Source organism: Notolepis coatsorum (assembly GCF_963971535.1).
Source record: "Notolepis coatsorum genome assembly, chromosome: 20".
NCBI lineage: Eukaryota > Metazoa > Chordata > Actinopteri > Aulopiformes > Paralepididae > Notolepis > Notolepis coatsorum.
The window spans coordinates 45,278,155-45,293,835 of record NC_140184.1 but is presented as its reverse complement, the minus strand read 5'-3'; the positions used below and the strand labels follow the sequence as shown (position 1 = coordinate 45,293,835).

Below are 15,681 nucleotides of genomic sequence, written 5' to 3'. Positions count from 1 at the left end.
GGTACCCATGTACATGTGAAAATACTTCCCAAAGGTCAGTGAATACCACGATCACAACACCAGAGGGAGCTCCACAAATCATGTTAAACCCAGATTCGGCTCAAACAAGGGACTAAACACGTTTCGCAATTATGCCAAATCAATGTGGAACGCCCAAAGCTGAAAAGGAATGTGAATCACTACCCACTTTCAAAGAACACCTACGGGAGACTGCAATTCGAAACTGGCCCCTGTAAATGTCCTAACCCAACCCCCTCCAATGTACAGTAAAAAACCTATGGTTTTGTCAATATTCCAATGTACAGTTTTGCTTGTACAGTTTTACAGTCCCCCCCCCCTCCTACCCAACCCCCCCCCCCCCTCCAATGTACAGTAAAAAACCTATGGTTTTGTCAATATTCCAATGTACAGTTTTGCTTTGATTTCAATCAATCAATCAATCAATCAATCACCTCTGTGAGTAGGTGTATTCTATGTTGCAGTACACATTTCAGTCACTAGGGGACTCACTTGCACCTCCACGTTTCTAAACATGCACTATATATGAGTACAGAATTCATACTCTAAACAAGTATTTTCACTGTATTTCTTTTCCTGGCATGTTCAAAGGGTCAAAATCACCTGAAAATAATAAGAAACAGGATGACCATTTAACTGTCAATTCCATTGTAATTAGACAGTAAGTAGAGCCAGCAAAAGTATGGTAAGATAATGGAATATAGCTCTCTATTTGCAATGAAACATTTGTGATGATGAGTGTCTCTCCAGTAAGTCTTTGTAAGGATTGGTAGCAACATAACCAGCCTTGTAACCTTTATTTACCTTTATTTAGGTTAGATTTGATTTGTAAACCACAGGCTTCTACAGTTGGCAACTAAGCAGCTACACAAGCAGTTGATTGTTAAAGGAACACCTCACCCCATAAATGATCATTAGTATATCAATTATTCACAAATCAATGATAGAATTCCTGAAGAAAAATAATGTCCATGCATGCCAACCCAACTACTGTGTTGGAATCCTGTCGGTTAAGTGGTTGAAGTTGTGTGGACACTGTTGCTAGGCAACTGGGAAATGGGCAGAAACTAAAATGATTAAACTTTAATACACACACAGACGGTGTATGTTGAGTTTGCCTAGGATTTGACTTGATTCAACAACAAAGCAGTCGGAGCAATGGCAAGCCGAAAACTGTCGAAATTGTAGTTATTTGAAGTTTGGATTATTTTTTTCACAACTGAGGTAGGTAAATTAAATTTCTTCAGACTAAAGTACCGAAAAAAGGTACCGTTGGGTACCGGTATCGATTCACAGGTACCCTGACAACATTCTTCAAGCTAATCATCTCACCGTCCTAGTTGGCCTCTCGGTCCAAATTCCCGCATACCTAGCACTAGAACTAAACGAATCAAAATAGCCCAATTCTTTCCCCAGAGTCCCCTCTTATCTACGTTCTACCGCTCCTCGCCTCACTTACTCCCCTCTCAAGTAATTATCTGTCCCTACATTATGTGCTTGGATCACCTCAGCTATTACGTTCACCAGTCAATCATACAAATTCGCCGTACTTTCCCTCATCTTAGGTCTGGTCAATCCGACGCAACCCCCTAACCGTGACACTCTGTCACACCATATATCCTCAGCGCCTCCTAACATCAGCCCTAGCCTGTCCCTAAATATGACTAATAACTAATCGTCGGGCCGCCACTTTTAAACAACAACAAAATAAAAAAGTTCTATCCCCCCGCTAACCTAGGCTTGGCCTTTAAACACGCTGCCCGTAGTTACTGCCCTAAACGCCAAGCAAGCGGGCCGAAAGCGGCCTCCTGCCTCTGAATAATCACACATCCATTACAGCTCATGCATGCATATTTACTGGACAACAAGCACGCCCCCTTTATCTTTGGACAGTCCTATCTAATCACCGCTCCACCATCCCTGCATGTAAAAACCATATTCACCCTGGGCCCCACTCGTGGCTACACGACCAACTTTCCATTCATCCCTCGTTCCCCCATCCAGACAGCAAACTCTGCACTGTAAACCCCTTGTAATGAACGTACCAACCCTGGCTTTATTCTGCATGCCCCCAACGTGCAGGGGCCGTGCGGCGCTGAGCAGCCGGCCACACAAAACTCCACTGCACACCTTTTTGGGGGGCAGCGCGGAACGGGTCACGAAGCACCAATTCTGTCGTATATTCTAAGTCAATACATTAGATTAATCACAGTGCATACAGGTTTTGCTAACCAGAGGGAAGAAGGACAGAGTGATAGAATGGTCTCCTCATCTGACTTAGCCAGCAAGGAATAAACGTGCAGTCAGACAAAGGAACTATAGTTCAACTCAAAGGGTTTATTTGCCTCTGGGCTCAGAGTGAATTAAAAGATCATTTTACATACAAGGATTATTTCAGAGTACATTAGCACATGTTGTACAAAGGATTAATATAATAAGGTTTGCACATCAAACCCAGTCTGTACCTAAACAGTAGTCATGTTAACATCAATGAAACAGACTGCCCTCTTGCCACCACATGGTTAAACCTGGTCTAAGATAGGCATTTTACTTTATATCACAACAAACAGTGATTATTCCATACAGTTTACTCACATCGTGACAAGAGGGCAGTCTGTGGAAGTGGTGGAGACCAGAAAGACCCCCTGGGGATGGGTGCATCTGTCTGGCCTCCCTCTCAAACACCGCGCTCTCTGTTAAATACTCTGATCTCCACCAATAATAACAGTCTAATAATACGTTTGGTCCAATTAGGTTTCTTGCTTCTATATATGGAGTTTTCTCTGTTCCTTGGTTTCCAATCAGATGATCTTCTGGGGGGGGGGGAGGCGTCCCGCCCCCCCTGTCTCTCCTCGGGGTGTGTTGTCCTTCAGTAAACAGAGGGGTCTGCTTTTGGCCCCCTCCTTTGCTGCTCAGGTCTTCTCAGTCCAGGGGGTCTGTGGCTCTTGATGAGCACAGAGTCTTAACCCTAAAACCTTTTCTATATCTGTAGTTTTTAATGTAATGAGTTACATATGTATTCAGCATTTAACCCATGTGGAGTTTGTCTATATTTTAATACCAGATTCCCTATATAAAGTATACTGAATTAATAGTTCCTTGGTTTTAGATTCTAGCAAGCTTTACAACCAGAGTGAAATAACAAGTATGGGCTGGTCTGCCCTCTGTTCCAGACCAGCTCTCTTCTGCTAGGGGGGTGTTGTTTGTTCTATAGATTAGCCATTGCTTGAGTGGGGGTTTGGAATGGCTGTCTAAATACAGTTTCAACAACAGCGGGGGTTTCATATGGACTCAAACAGTTTCTGTCACGCTAGTATCCCCCTTTGAGAACACCAGTGTTTTGCATATGGTTTTTCTAATTATAGACATATGGATTATGAAATACACAGTCAATGTTACCACATAGGTCTTCACATAGCCGTCAGTTCCATTTATCTATGCAGCAGGTATTTAATTGCCCTCCTGTACCCCCCGCCCTTGTCCTCTACATCGTTAGTACGTTGCTCCGTTTCTTCTGTTCTCTTCTCAAGGTCTTTAATTTCACATTTCATCTCTTGCATTGCTAGTTCCAGCTTCGTCAGTGATGCTCTAGTCTGACGGTGTCCTTCCATGTTTTCATCTCTCAATTTCTCCATCTCCGCCAGTATCATTTTAGCATCCGAGCAAATTTCAGCGTGTTCCCCTTTGCTAATTTGGCTAGCTTCAGCTACTTCTCCCCCGGGGGATTGAGGTTGTTGTCTCCATTTTACTCCTCTACCCTTCGAGCTGTCTTGTTTAGCTATGCTCTTGAGTCTGCCGGACGATGACATGTCAAGTTTGTGCACTTTTGCAGAGTTTTAATTAGTTACGTTAGTTAATTGTTTGTTAAATGACACGCTGCTGGTTGCGCGTAATGTAGGATAGAGAGGGTCGCTTGTTTGTCTCTGGTTTTATAATTAAATGGCAAAAAGACAAAGGTATAATGTTCAGTGCAAACATTTATTATATAAATGTATAATAATGGAAAGTAGAAAAAACTGCTTGTTTACAGTTTATTATGCCACCTATGCAGATTGTTTATTTGTATCAATTTTCTGCCTCTGCCACAAATATATGTCTTAGTTATAAGGTGGTCTGTCACAGAGTTAAAATGTTTTCACTATCAATTTATTAAATCAGCCATTGCTTTTGGTTCTGGCCCACCATAATTTGGCCCGAGGCCAAACATAATTGCTGACCCCTGCAGTAGAGACAATTTATTCATTGGCTCATTATGACCTTGTGTTAATTAGGTACTTTCACAGCTCAAATAAAATAGTGCAAAGCCAAAACAAACACAAATGTGTTCACTGTATAGTCAATTAATGTAATTTGCTAAAAGTAGCCCCAAAATGTAAAGTCTCGCACACACATGTGAGGCATTATTGCATCTACCAGTGGCTATGAACAGTAACACCATAGAGGAACAATATGGTGTTATGTGTGCATGTGGGTAGGATTTCTCAGGCAGAACTCTCAGTGCAGTTTCAAGGCTGTGGAGATGCTGGGAGGAGGTAGCCGTATGGTACAGTGGGGAGGCTCCCAGCTTGTGATTAGTGATCATGCTCCTCTGGGAAACCGCTGTGGGGAGAGGGGAGGGGGGGTTGGGCAGGCTTTCTGAAGGAGGGGGAAGGAGAGAGAGAGAGAGAGAGAGAGCGAGAGAGAGGGTTGCCTGCTGCACATCGGGAGGTGGAGGGGAATGAAGCAGCATCCGTGTCTGAGGCAAAGGAGGAGAGGACCTGCATGGAATGGAGGAATACGAGAGCAGCAGCACTGTCGCCACAGCAGCCCGGACCGACACCACTGGACAGACACAGAACAGGTTCATATGTCACGTGTGTGTCGGTGTGTGTCTGTGTGTGTGTGTGTGTGTGTGTGTGTGTGTGTGTGTGTGTGTGTGTGTGTGTGTGTGTGTGTGTGTGTGTGTGTGTGTGTGTGTGTGTGTGTGTGTGTGTGTGTGTGTGTGTGTGTGTGTGTGTGTGTGTGTGTGTGTGTGTGTGTGTGTGTGTGTGTGTGTGTGTGTGTGTGTGTGTGTATATGTATGTATGAGCATGCTTGGATGTGATCGCCATACCCCCGGTTTATCAGCCTAGCTAGGTAAGGAAGGCATGCACTTGTGTGTTTGGTATACAAAAGGTCTGAGATTATTGGGAATTAAATGTGTGTGTTTGTTTACCCATTGGTCTCTGTGTGTGTGTGTGTGTGTGTGTGTGTGTGTGTGTGTGTGTGTGTGTGTGTGTGTGTGTGTGTGTGTGTGTGTGGTGTGTGTGTGTGTGTGTGTGTGTGTGTGTGTGTGTGCGTGTGTGTGTGTGTGTGTGTGTGTGTGTGTGTGTGTGTGTGTGTGTGTGTGTGTGTGTGTGTGTGTGTGTGTGTGTGTGTGCTTACCCATTGGTGTGTGTCTGCATGTACAGTATGTATTTATTTACATCGCTTCCACTCTGGAATAGTAAATACTATGAGCTACTGTATACAAAGCATACTCAAAACGTATTCCTTTGGATTGGACAGGAGCCTATACGTATTGTAAATATACAGACTTGGCTGTTGTATGTACTTCAGGTTCAAGCTAAAGTGATGCTTCAGGGACTAGCTGTGTGGATCCGGTGCCCCACTCTGACACCATCATGCTGACGGCAGGTCGGGCAGCCACGCCTCTCACCTTACTGCTGCTCCTGTGCTGCTGCCACCTGTGCCACTTGCAGCGTAAGTTGCTCTACCAAGCCTCCCTCGCCGAAGTATGTTGGTAGACGGTGTGGCAGATGTTTTCACACTCAGGATATAGGAAATTAAGGAGCAGTAAGGAGAGGAGAGAAGATACAGCATGGGCATACAGGTACAGCTGCGACACTAACTGCATCAACTCAAAACACTCTAAACCCTTATACACTCTAAACGTTCAACATTTGAATAGGCGGATTTTAAAACATGTTTATTACATATCAATTCATATTTTGACCCAGTGTTGAAACAAAGGGTGACAGTTTTCTGATGGTGTGGCATCTACTGTTTGAACCCCCCACAACCACTTCAAAAGGGGGCTAGGTGAGAAAGGGTTATACAATAATTTGCCATCAATCAATAACAACTGTCAAACCTAGAAAGCAGAGAAGCGTGGCACAAGCTTTCAACATCCCAAATTTGCTTTCTAGTGCTAACTGGTAACCAGATAATGTCCATGTTTACATACAATCATAAAGTCATTCATTCTCATTTCCATTTACAGAAATGGAGCTTTGCTTATTTGGAATACTACTTGTTGCTAACCAGTTGAATGTGGCAGTACCATAGCTACAGTTTCCTATGTGGACAGCAGGCCAGCAGCACTGTAATGGAGAGTATTTTCAAGTGAACTGTGTTTGTTGTTGAACGCATATTTGTTAAAATTTTTGGTATGTGGTATGGTCAGCACCCTCCAGAAAGCATGCGATGGAATCAGTTTTTCTGTTCTGCAGGCAGAATGCTGGTGAGAGTGGGAGAGAAGGTGCAGAGATGATGAATCTGCTAATCACACTTGCTATTGACCGCGGAGGAGCAGTGCATTTCTGTATTGATCCATGGCCTGAGAGGATGACACTGTGGCATTAGTGCTGGTTGCCTCTGTCATCCTCAGGTGGATTTATAATCCTATTCTCAACCCATAAAACAAGGCCATAGCCATCTTGGGGGATGATACAAGAGGGGGCTATAAGAAAATTTGCATCATTCATCAATGCAATCTGTAACTGAGGGGTTACAAAACCCTGACTGTATTAAAGATTGTGATAGATTAAACCACTGCTAGTTATCTACTTTAATTACTGGCCAGACAGTACATCAAATATAGATGGTGAACACCCACAAGAACACGGCATTGACAAAGAAATAGTATTTGAGGGTAATTTATTATTATGCAACATTAGGTTACAGAATGAGAATTAGGGTTGCGCTTGTATGGCGAAGAATATGCGTAAAGTGAGTCACTAAGAATAGCAGGAATCCTACGATGGGTCTAAGTTGACACCACCTGTCGTATAGTAGCAACTAGATAGGGCAACACTGGTACCGCCTGGAGACAATGGGTTCCCTCCGGGGGTGTAAGGCCTGGAGGGTAGAGGAATGCTCGGATACTCAGTCTGATTCAATGAGGAATAAAGAGACTCCAGGTACAGGAGTCGGTCCTTGTAAATCCCTTGATCAGCAGCAAAGTAATAATTGTAATCCAAATGCTCGACAGCATTGATGACAGCTAGCCAGCCTCCGTCCACGAGGCCGGCCCGAGTTGTAATCCTCACGAGGTTGAATCCCAAACGATAGTGGAAATCAACGATGCTCTTCTCCGGGTACCACGTTCCAAATCAATATAATCCAACCAGTAATGGTTCTGCAATCGCCGACGCCGATTCTCCTGTGTACATGTCCAACGGTTCTCCGCCTAGGACTCCTCGGGTGTGGGCGACGTATTTAGGACACACACCCTGGTTAAGTACACTAGCTAAAGACACGACGAACCGCTGGGTAATGCTACACACGAACGAACTGTGGCCGCACGATATACAATAAATGAACGACTATTCACTTCACATTAGATTAAGTCGAACTCAACGTTACTTCATTAAACTCTGACACTTTTACCATTCTATTCGCACGCGGTTCTCAATGCTCTGTTAGACGCAAGGTTGCTCACTTCACTGCACGTTGACTCGTGGTGAAGGTGGGTAAGGTACTGAACGAAGACACGAAGCTTGCTTAGACGAACTTGATGAACTACTGCTGGGCGCACCTGCGCCAGCATATATACTTAAATGATTATCTAGTTCCAAACCTCAGTCCTTGTCTGGTATCAATACGCTGTCTCCGGGCATGTTCTGACATGCCCCAAACTCGCCCCTTTCACCTGTCTGAGTGTGAGACTGCCTGGCGCCTGGGGGCGCTGTCCAATAGGAGAGCGAATATTACTCTGGTTTGAACGCAGGTAAAGGGATATTCTGTGTATATATAAATAATATACAATGTATATAAAACAATAAAGGTAGATTCTCAGTTTTAATCTGGCCCTTCACAACAGCCGCCTCCTAATTAGTCCGCACCTAATTAGTAATAAGGGAGACAGATTAATAGTCCAGTCAACTGCTCAATGTCTGTTGTGAGGAGTAGGGCAATCTACAAAGTCAGTGGGTCATGATCGTCATCAGGGGAGTCAGGGAGCCTCGGCAACTCTATCAGCCTCGCCACGGGTCGGGTGTAGGTCCGCCCTTGGACAATAACTTCTGCCGCTCTGACCTTTCCGTCGGCACCAGTGATCACTTTGCTTTCGCGGCCGGCCGGCCACATAGCTCGGGGTAGTGACTGGTCTATGATCATAACGACTGTGTCCACTTTTAAGTTGTCCCTGTCCTTGACCCGCTTCTGACGGGCTGGAAGGGATGGTAGGGAGCTTAGGAGGAAGCGGGCCTGAGACTGGTTGATCTGTGCTTGGCTGTGTCTCCACATCCTCCGTCTGTTCCTCTTGTTCGGTCTGTACCCCGTCTGAGGAGGGGCCGGTTCCGGCCGCCCCATCAAGAAGTCGTTTGGGGTGCTGGGTTCGAGGTCAGCTACGTCGCTTGGAGCGCAGCTGAGGGGGGTGGAGTTCGGAACTCCCTCTTCTTGAGCCCACGGTTCTCTCACAGGCTTCTCGTCTAATGTCAATAGCCTCTCAACGGGCTGTACGAGAGAGTGGCCGGTGTCGCTCACCTTTGTGTGCAGGCAGCGTGTAGACGTGGGTTGACTGTCAAGTCCGTAGAGGGGGCCCTGGAGCGTCCACCCCAGTCGGGTCTGAACCGCGACTGGGCATCCTTTGGGTCCAATGTGGGCCGCCTCGATTGGGACAAGGAGGTCCGCGTGGTCGGAGCCTATGAGCAGGGTCGGTGTGGCGCCGTCGATAAGCGGTATAGGTAGTCTGCGTAGGTGCTCGTACTTCGCCATCAGCTGTGGGATGGGGTAGTTGTAGCTTGACAGGCCTATGTCATGGCCTGTAAATGCTTTAGTGATGCTGTACCGCTTCTCGGGCTGCCCGACCGCTGCTATTTTGAATGAGACGTTCTTGCCCTTTATGGTTTTCAGGTCTCGCTGAATAGTACGGATTGTCATTGTTTCTTTGGCACCCCGCAGGCCCAACTGGGCTGCGGCGGAAGCGAGGAGGAGAGTCTTTTCAGACCCATCGTCTAGGATGGCGTAAGTGTCCAGGACCTTGTCCTCGTAACTCAGGAGCACTCTGACCACTTTGATGAGCACTCGGGGGCTCCCGCTATGCTTGGGGTCTATGTGGAGCACTCCTGTTGGTGGGTTGCCTTGTCGGGCTAGTCTTTTCTTGTGGGCCTCGCGCAGTGTATCGCAGCGAGCGTGGTCCTGTGTGTTCGTCCTACTCCACTGATCCATTTCGGCGGGGGTCAGTTTCTGGTAGGCTTCACACCGTGACATGGAGTGTCCGCTGCGGCAGTAAGTACACCAGGGGGGGGGCCAATGGATCTTCTGTAGTGGTGCCGACTCGCGGTAGTCCGAGTAGCACCGTGACTCCCAGTGTCTGCTGTAGCAGTCAGGACACCAGGGGGGGGGTCCAGGTCTGGTTTGTGGTGACACCGCCTCGGCCTGGTACATCACCGTGACGGGCCTACTTTGTTGTCCTGGCGGACGCTTGTTGCTGTCGTGCAGGACCTCCAGGTGGGCGCCGTCGCACTTGCTGCATCTTTTCTTTAGGCGGCACTCAGCTGCCATATGGCTGCGCGCGCAGCGGAAGCAGCGGCGGTTCGCTTTGATCCACTGACTCACCTCGTCAGCGGTCAGCCTCTTGAAGGTGTCACATTGAGACAGCCAATGTTCATTTTCACAGTACTGACAGACAGCCTTCCACTTCTCCTTGACGTGGGTGTTGTGGCTCTTGTGCTGCGGCACTGACTCGGCCTGGTGCATAACTGTCACTGACCGGCGGTTATCGTTGGACCTCCGAGGTCCATCTCTTGGGCTAGATCCACTCCACACGAATGTGTCCAGTCGTAGGCTGCTAACTTCCCTTGCGAGGAAAGCGGCCAGGTCTAGGAGGGATGGTTCTGGGCCGTTGGGGTCACGGTGGTCTCTCTGCCGCCGAAAACGCTCTTGACGGGCTGGAGGGAGCTTCTCCAGTATCCGCTCCACGTTAGAATTTGCATACAGTTCATGTCTCCCCTTCTCCTTTTGGGACCCCAGCATCCCCACGAGGGATTGTACCTTGATAGAGAGGTCATCCAGTGCTCTATTGTCTTTGGCTGGGGGGAGGCGGTCGATCTCTCGTATTTCTTGGATCACGTAATCCCATATGCGTCCATAGCGCGCGTCGAGGGCCACCAGAGCTGCGGAGTATGGGGTGTTTGAGTTGGAATGTGCCAGCGCTATGTTATGCGCTCTGGGCACCTTGAGATGCTTGATGAGGATGGCATATTTGTACGACTTGTCGGGGACATCGGACATCATAGTCTCCAAACACATGCGTAATTCCGTGTACTGTGCTCTGTCCTCGCGCGTAAAGTCTGGGAACGTCGGTGCGCCAAGGTAAGATGCCATGGATGGCTGGGACACCGATGAGCGTAGGGGGAGAGGCCTCCTGAGCGAGTCTCCCCGTACGTGGGGTCGTGGGTTAGTGCTGGGTGGGTACCAGAGGCCGGGCCCCCAGGTGCTGCTCCTCGGTGCTGACTGTGTATTAAACTCAACCTTGGTTTGGGTCGGGGGTTCGTAACGCAGTGGCTCGGGGCTGGGGTCGGGGCTGTACTGGGCCTCCTGGTCCAAGATGGGTTCGTGCTGGTGGGCTTGATATCCCTCCTCTTCCTCCGCTAGGTCCTGGAGTCTTCTTGTTAGTTTCTCTGCGACGTAGGCGGGATCTTCCCGTTGGCTGGGTCCCATATAGACCGGTCAGGGAGGGGGCTCGGCGACGTAGGCAGGTTCTTCCTGCTGGCTGGGTCCCGTGTAGACTGGTTGCGGAGGGGGCTCGGCGACGTAGGCAGGTTCTTCCTGCTGGCTGGGTCCCGTGTAGATGTGTCGGGGAGGGGAAGGTGCCCTCGACCCGTGTCGTGATGATCTCCGGGAGCTCCGCGTGGAGGAGTGGGGGGTAGCCCTCTGGATCAATTGTTCTATCATCTACGCCTGCATCTGCGCTGTGCATTGGCGGCGGCGCGCTGTGCATTGGCGCGGTCTCGTTCCGCCTCGCGCTGTGCATTGGCGGCGTCGCGCTGTGCATCGTGTTGCGCGTTGGTACGGTCTCGCTGAATGGTTTCTTCAGCCTGGAGGCGCCTCTCTTCCAGTCTGATGGTCATCGCTGCGTCAGCCTGGAGGCGACTCTCTTCTAGTCGGATGCGTTCTCGTTCCACTGCAGAGTGTTCGCGCTCACTAAGGGCTTGTGCTTGGAGTTGCGCGTGGAGGCGCTCTCGTTCCGCTGCAGAGTGTTCGCGCTCACTAAGCGTCTGTGCTTGGAGACGGTCGCGCTCACCCTGGAGTCGGTCTCTTTCGGTTGAAGCTGTCAGCGTGGCGATCAAGGCTTGTGCCAGTCTCTGGTCCGCCTCGCTGGGGGATGACACTGACGGAGGTGATCGGGCGCAGACAGGGCTTGGTGGAGACCTGTTCTCCTGGCGCGCTCCGAGGTCTATCCCCTGAGCGTGGTACTCTTCTCTTGGTTAGATAGTATTTGAGGGTAATTTATTATTATGCAACATTAGGTTACAGAATGAGAATTAGGGTCGCGCTTGTATGGCGAAGAATATGCGTAACGTCAGTCAATAGCATGAGTCACTAAGAATAGCAGGAATCCTACGATGGGTCTAAGTTGACACCACCTGTCGTATAGTAGCAACTAGATAGGGCAACACTGGTACCGCCTGGAGACAATGGGTTCCCTCCGGGGGTGTAAGGCCTGGAGGGTAGAGGAATGCTCGGATACTCAGTCTGATTCAATGAGGAATAAAGAGACTCCAGGTACAGGAGTCGGCCCTTGTAAATCCCTTGATCAGCAGCAAAGTAATAATTGTAATCCAAATGCTCGACAGCATTGTTGACAGCTAGCCAGCCTCCGTCCACGAGGCCGGCCCGAGTTGTAATCCTCACGAGGTTGAATCCCAAACGATAGTGGAAATCAACGATGCTCTTCTCCGGGTACCACGTTCCAAATCAATATAATCCAACCAGTAATGGTTCTGCAATCGCCGACGCCGATTCTCCTGTGTACATGTCCAACGGTTCTCCGCCTAGGACTCCTCGGGTGTGGGCGACGTATTTAGGACACACACCCTGGTTAAGTACACTAGCTAAAGACACGACGAACCGCTGGGTAATGCTACACACGAACAAACTGTGGCCGCACGATATACAATAAATGAACGACTATTCACTTCACATTAGATTAAGTCGAACTCAACGTTACTTCATTAAACTCTGACACTTTTACCATTCTATTCGCACGCGGTTCTCAATGCTCTGTTAGACGCAAGGTTGCTCACTTCACTGCACGTTGACTCGTGGTGAAGGTGGGTAAGGTACTGAACGAAGACACGAAGCTTGCTTAGACGAACTTGATGAACTACTGCTGGGCGCACCTGCGCCAGCATATATACTTAAATGATTATCTAGTTCCAAACCTCAGTCCTTGTCTGGTATCAATACGCTGTCTCCGGGCATGTTCTGACATGCCCCAAACTCGCCCCTTGCACCTGTCTGAGTGCGAGACTGCCTGGCGCCTGGGGGCGCTGTCCAATAGGAGAGCGAATATTACTCTGGTTTGAACGCAGGTAAAGGGATATTCCGTGTATATATAAATAATATACAATGTATATAAAACAATAAAGGTAGATTCTCAGTTTTAATCTGGCCCTTCACAACACAATCAATACACCGTATATATTTTTTCTTGTTTCCCAACTCTTACTGGAAATCTGCCTCAGCAAAAGAAGCAGTTAAAATTCCATTCAATTCTTTCAAACCTTTATTTAAAACTCAAGGAACCATTAATGTTGCCCTAGTTTAATAATAATAATAGTAACTTTATTTATATAGCACCTTTCATACATGGATTGCAGCTCAAAGTCCTTCACAGCAAATAGCATCAAATGAATGTAGGCATGACATTTGCATACAGTTGACAGAATAAAAGCAATGGGTAACACTTTATAATAACACTCAGTTATAAGACCTTTATAAGGTATTTTTTGATAATAAACTAATCATGAACAAACCATTTATATACATTCGTAAATGATTATTAAATCATTTATAACTATATTAGTATAACATTTACAAATTAGTTCTACACTATTTATAACTCATTATCAACATTGTTTGTACTTGATTTGTTCATCATTAACTCATTGACCGCCGGGGATTAGCCGGGCCCCATTCTAGCACTGCCACGCTTTAAAGATAGGAGTGCGTCACCTTGTTTGTAGAGCTATAACTATATTTTATATATAGCTACTGTATGGATACAATACTATGGCCCATTTGACATCACCTATCTATTGTTCAATATGTGAAAAATTATTAATTTCTTCATCCATACGTTCCTGTTATACCGTGGTGAATATAAGTATGGTTATAGCGTGGTCTGGGGTAATTCCTGAAGGGCTGAGTAATTCTAAAATATAATTCTACTATAAACGTAACCGTTTCTTGCCTGTACACGCTATTATTCCCAAATCAAATCTATATCATAGGTATTATGTTTCATCATGAATGCATGAAAGGGGGGGGGGGGTCGTTTCTGATTATTTGATTGCCAGTAACGGCATTCGTATTGAACACTAAAAACGCTTATCAGCCCGATCGGTATAAAAGCATTGCACAATCAAGCAAAAATGTACGTCAGATAGTCCTTACCTGTAATCGGGAGTATTCCAAAAATAATATTCCAATTGTTTGATCGCCATCTGGTACATCCGATGCATTTACGAATGTATAAATGGTTTGTTCATGATTAGTTCATTATCTATAAATACCTTATGAAGGTCTTATAACTGAGTGTTATTATGAAGTGTTACCAAGCAAGGTATAAACTGCAAACCAGTCCCCCATCTCACCATCTCCCCCGGTCCGGCAACCTTGCCACCACAAGGAAACCCCCAAATTCCACAGAGGAATGACATGTTACGTGCCCTAGGACCTGCAGCAAAGGAACCACGCAGCAAGACAACGACTCCAAACACTCAAGCAGACAGACACAACAACGGTCAAATGAGAAGACATGCAGCACCACGGACGGTCCGAGACAACACCGGGACACCCCGAAACACAGCAGAAGCCATAGCGAGCCCCCCACGCAAGGAAAACGCCAGCGAACCGAGGAACGATGAAAACCAACCAAAATCCATCAAAGCACATGCAAGAAACCAGCACCCAACTCCTGGAAAGGTCTGGGAAAGGCCCAGCCGAAGCCATAGGTGCCATAGGCTCCAACCAAACCCCCCCCAGACCTTCCCCATGAGCCGAACACCAGTCTCCTGCACACGCCACCACTGAACTCCCCCAACCCACCAACACCCCAGGGACTCCCCACATGAAGAACCCACCACAACCCCCACAGCACCCCAAAGGCCCCAGTGCCATCCCAGACCACCACCATGTCCATCCACCCAAACATCCAGAATCGTGCCCCCCCCCCCCGGCACGGCCACAGTCCATGGAGCACACAACCCGCCACCACTCCGCAGAATCCGAAAGCAAAAACGTAGAACCCACTGTTATATTTCATATGGCTTTACGCTCTGCTCTATTGGAACTGTCCATTTAATCATATGCTATCATGTAAACTTTCAACCACGTGCACGCACCTACACCTGCCTGACCACGCCCACATCCGCTCACATATAAGCGGGGTCATGGCCATACTACCAGCTCCTTCCCTACTTTCACCACTTGGAAGTCCGTGCTGCAGTGCACCTCTTCAAGTTCAGTGCTGAAGTAGTTAATTAGTTATAGGAGCTGTGTTGACATTGTCTTGTTTTTCCCTCTCTCACTAATTTACGGGAGAAAGAAAGAATAATGTCGTCACCACCGGAGAGTCTAGAGGATTATTCTGACCTCCACCGGCGCTTCATATTTGGGCTTCCTCGGGGCGTAGTGGGGCTTTCCTGCTCCACATTTGTGGCAGGCAGGTGAGCCTCAGCGGCGCCCGGAGGGGAGTGCGTGTCGCTGGGCAGTTCCCCCGCCAGCGTTGCTCTCCGGCTGTGCAGCTGGATACTATTGACGGTCTCTCTGGTGGGTGGTGTTTTGCGGCGCGGGCTCTCCGCCTCTGCTCGCTCACGTCAATTGGCGGTGAGCGGCGGGGGCGGACAGTCTGTGTCAGTTGTGCGGGGTCGGCTGCTCAGGCATACGGCCCGCAGAACAGCCAGCTCCAGACGAGGATTCCTCTGTTACCTCTCCATCGCGTCCGATACAGCTACAGTAGCTAGCCGTTAGCCTGTAGCTAACCATTAGCCAGTAGCTAACTGTTGGCCTATAGCCAGCCGTTAGCCTGTAGCTAGCCGTTAGCTTGTAGCTAGCCGTTAGCCTGTGGTGTCCGATGGACAATTAGGATTGCATGGAGGGGGCGGGGAGTTCTTGTTTGACGCCCCACAAAGACAGAGCTCTCTCCCCTCGGGCAGAGTGTGCTTTGTTTTCCTGGGAGCTCCGTACTCCGAG

The 15,681-nt window shown here is 48.1% G+C and overlaps 1 protein-coding gene across 1 annotated transcript in view; it reads left to right on the top strand.

The window, feature by feature from the left end:
• Nucleotides 1–5,660: 5,660 nt before the first annotated feature.
• Nucleotides 5,661–15,681, top strand: part of chrna5 (cholinergic receptor, nicotinic, alpha 5) — a gene marked incomplete at both ends in the record, with an annotated part of 69,697 nt that continues 59,676 nt past the window's right edge. The window contains one exon of the mRNA XM_084337109.1: nucleotides 5,661–5,739. Within this exon, the coding sequence (XP_084193235.1) occupies nucleotides 5,661–5,739 (79 nt within the window). The remainder of the gene's footprint in view (nucleotides 5,740–15,681) is intronic.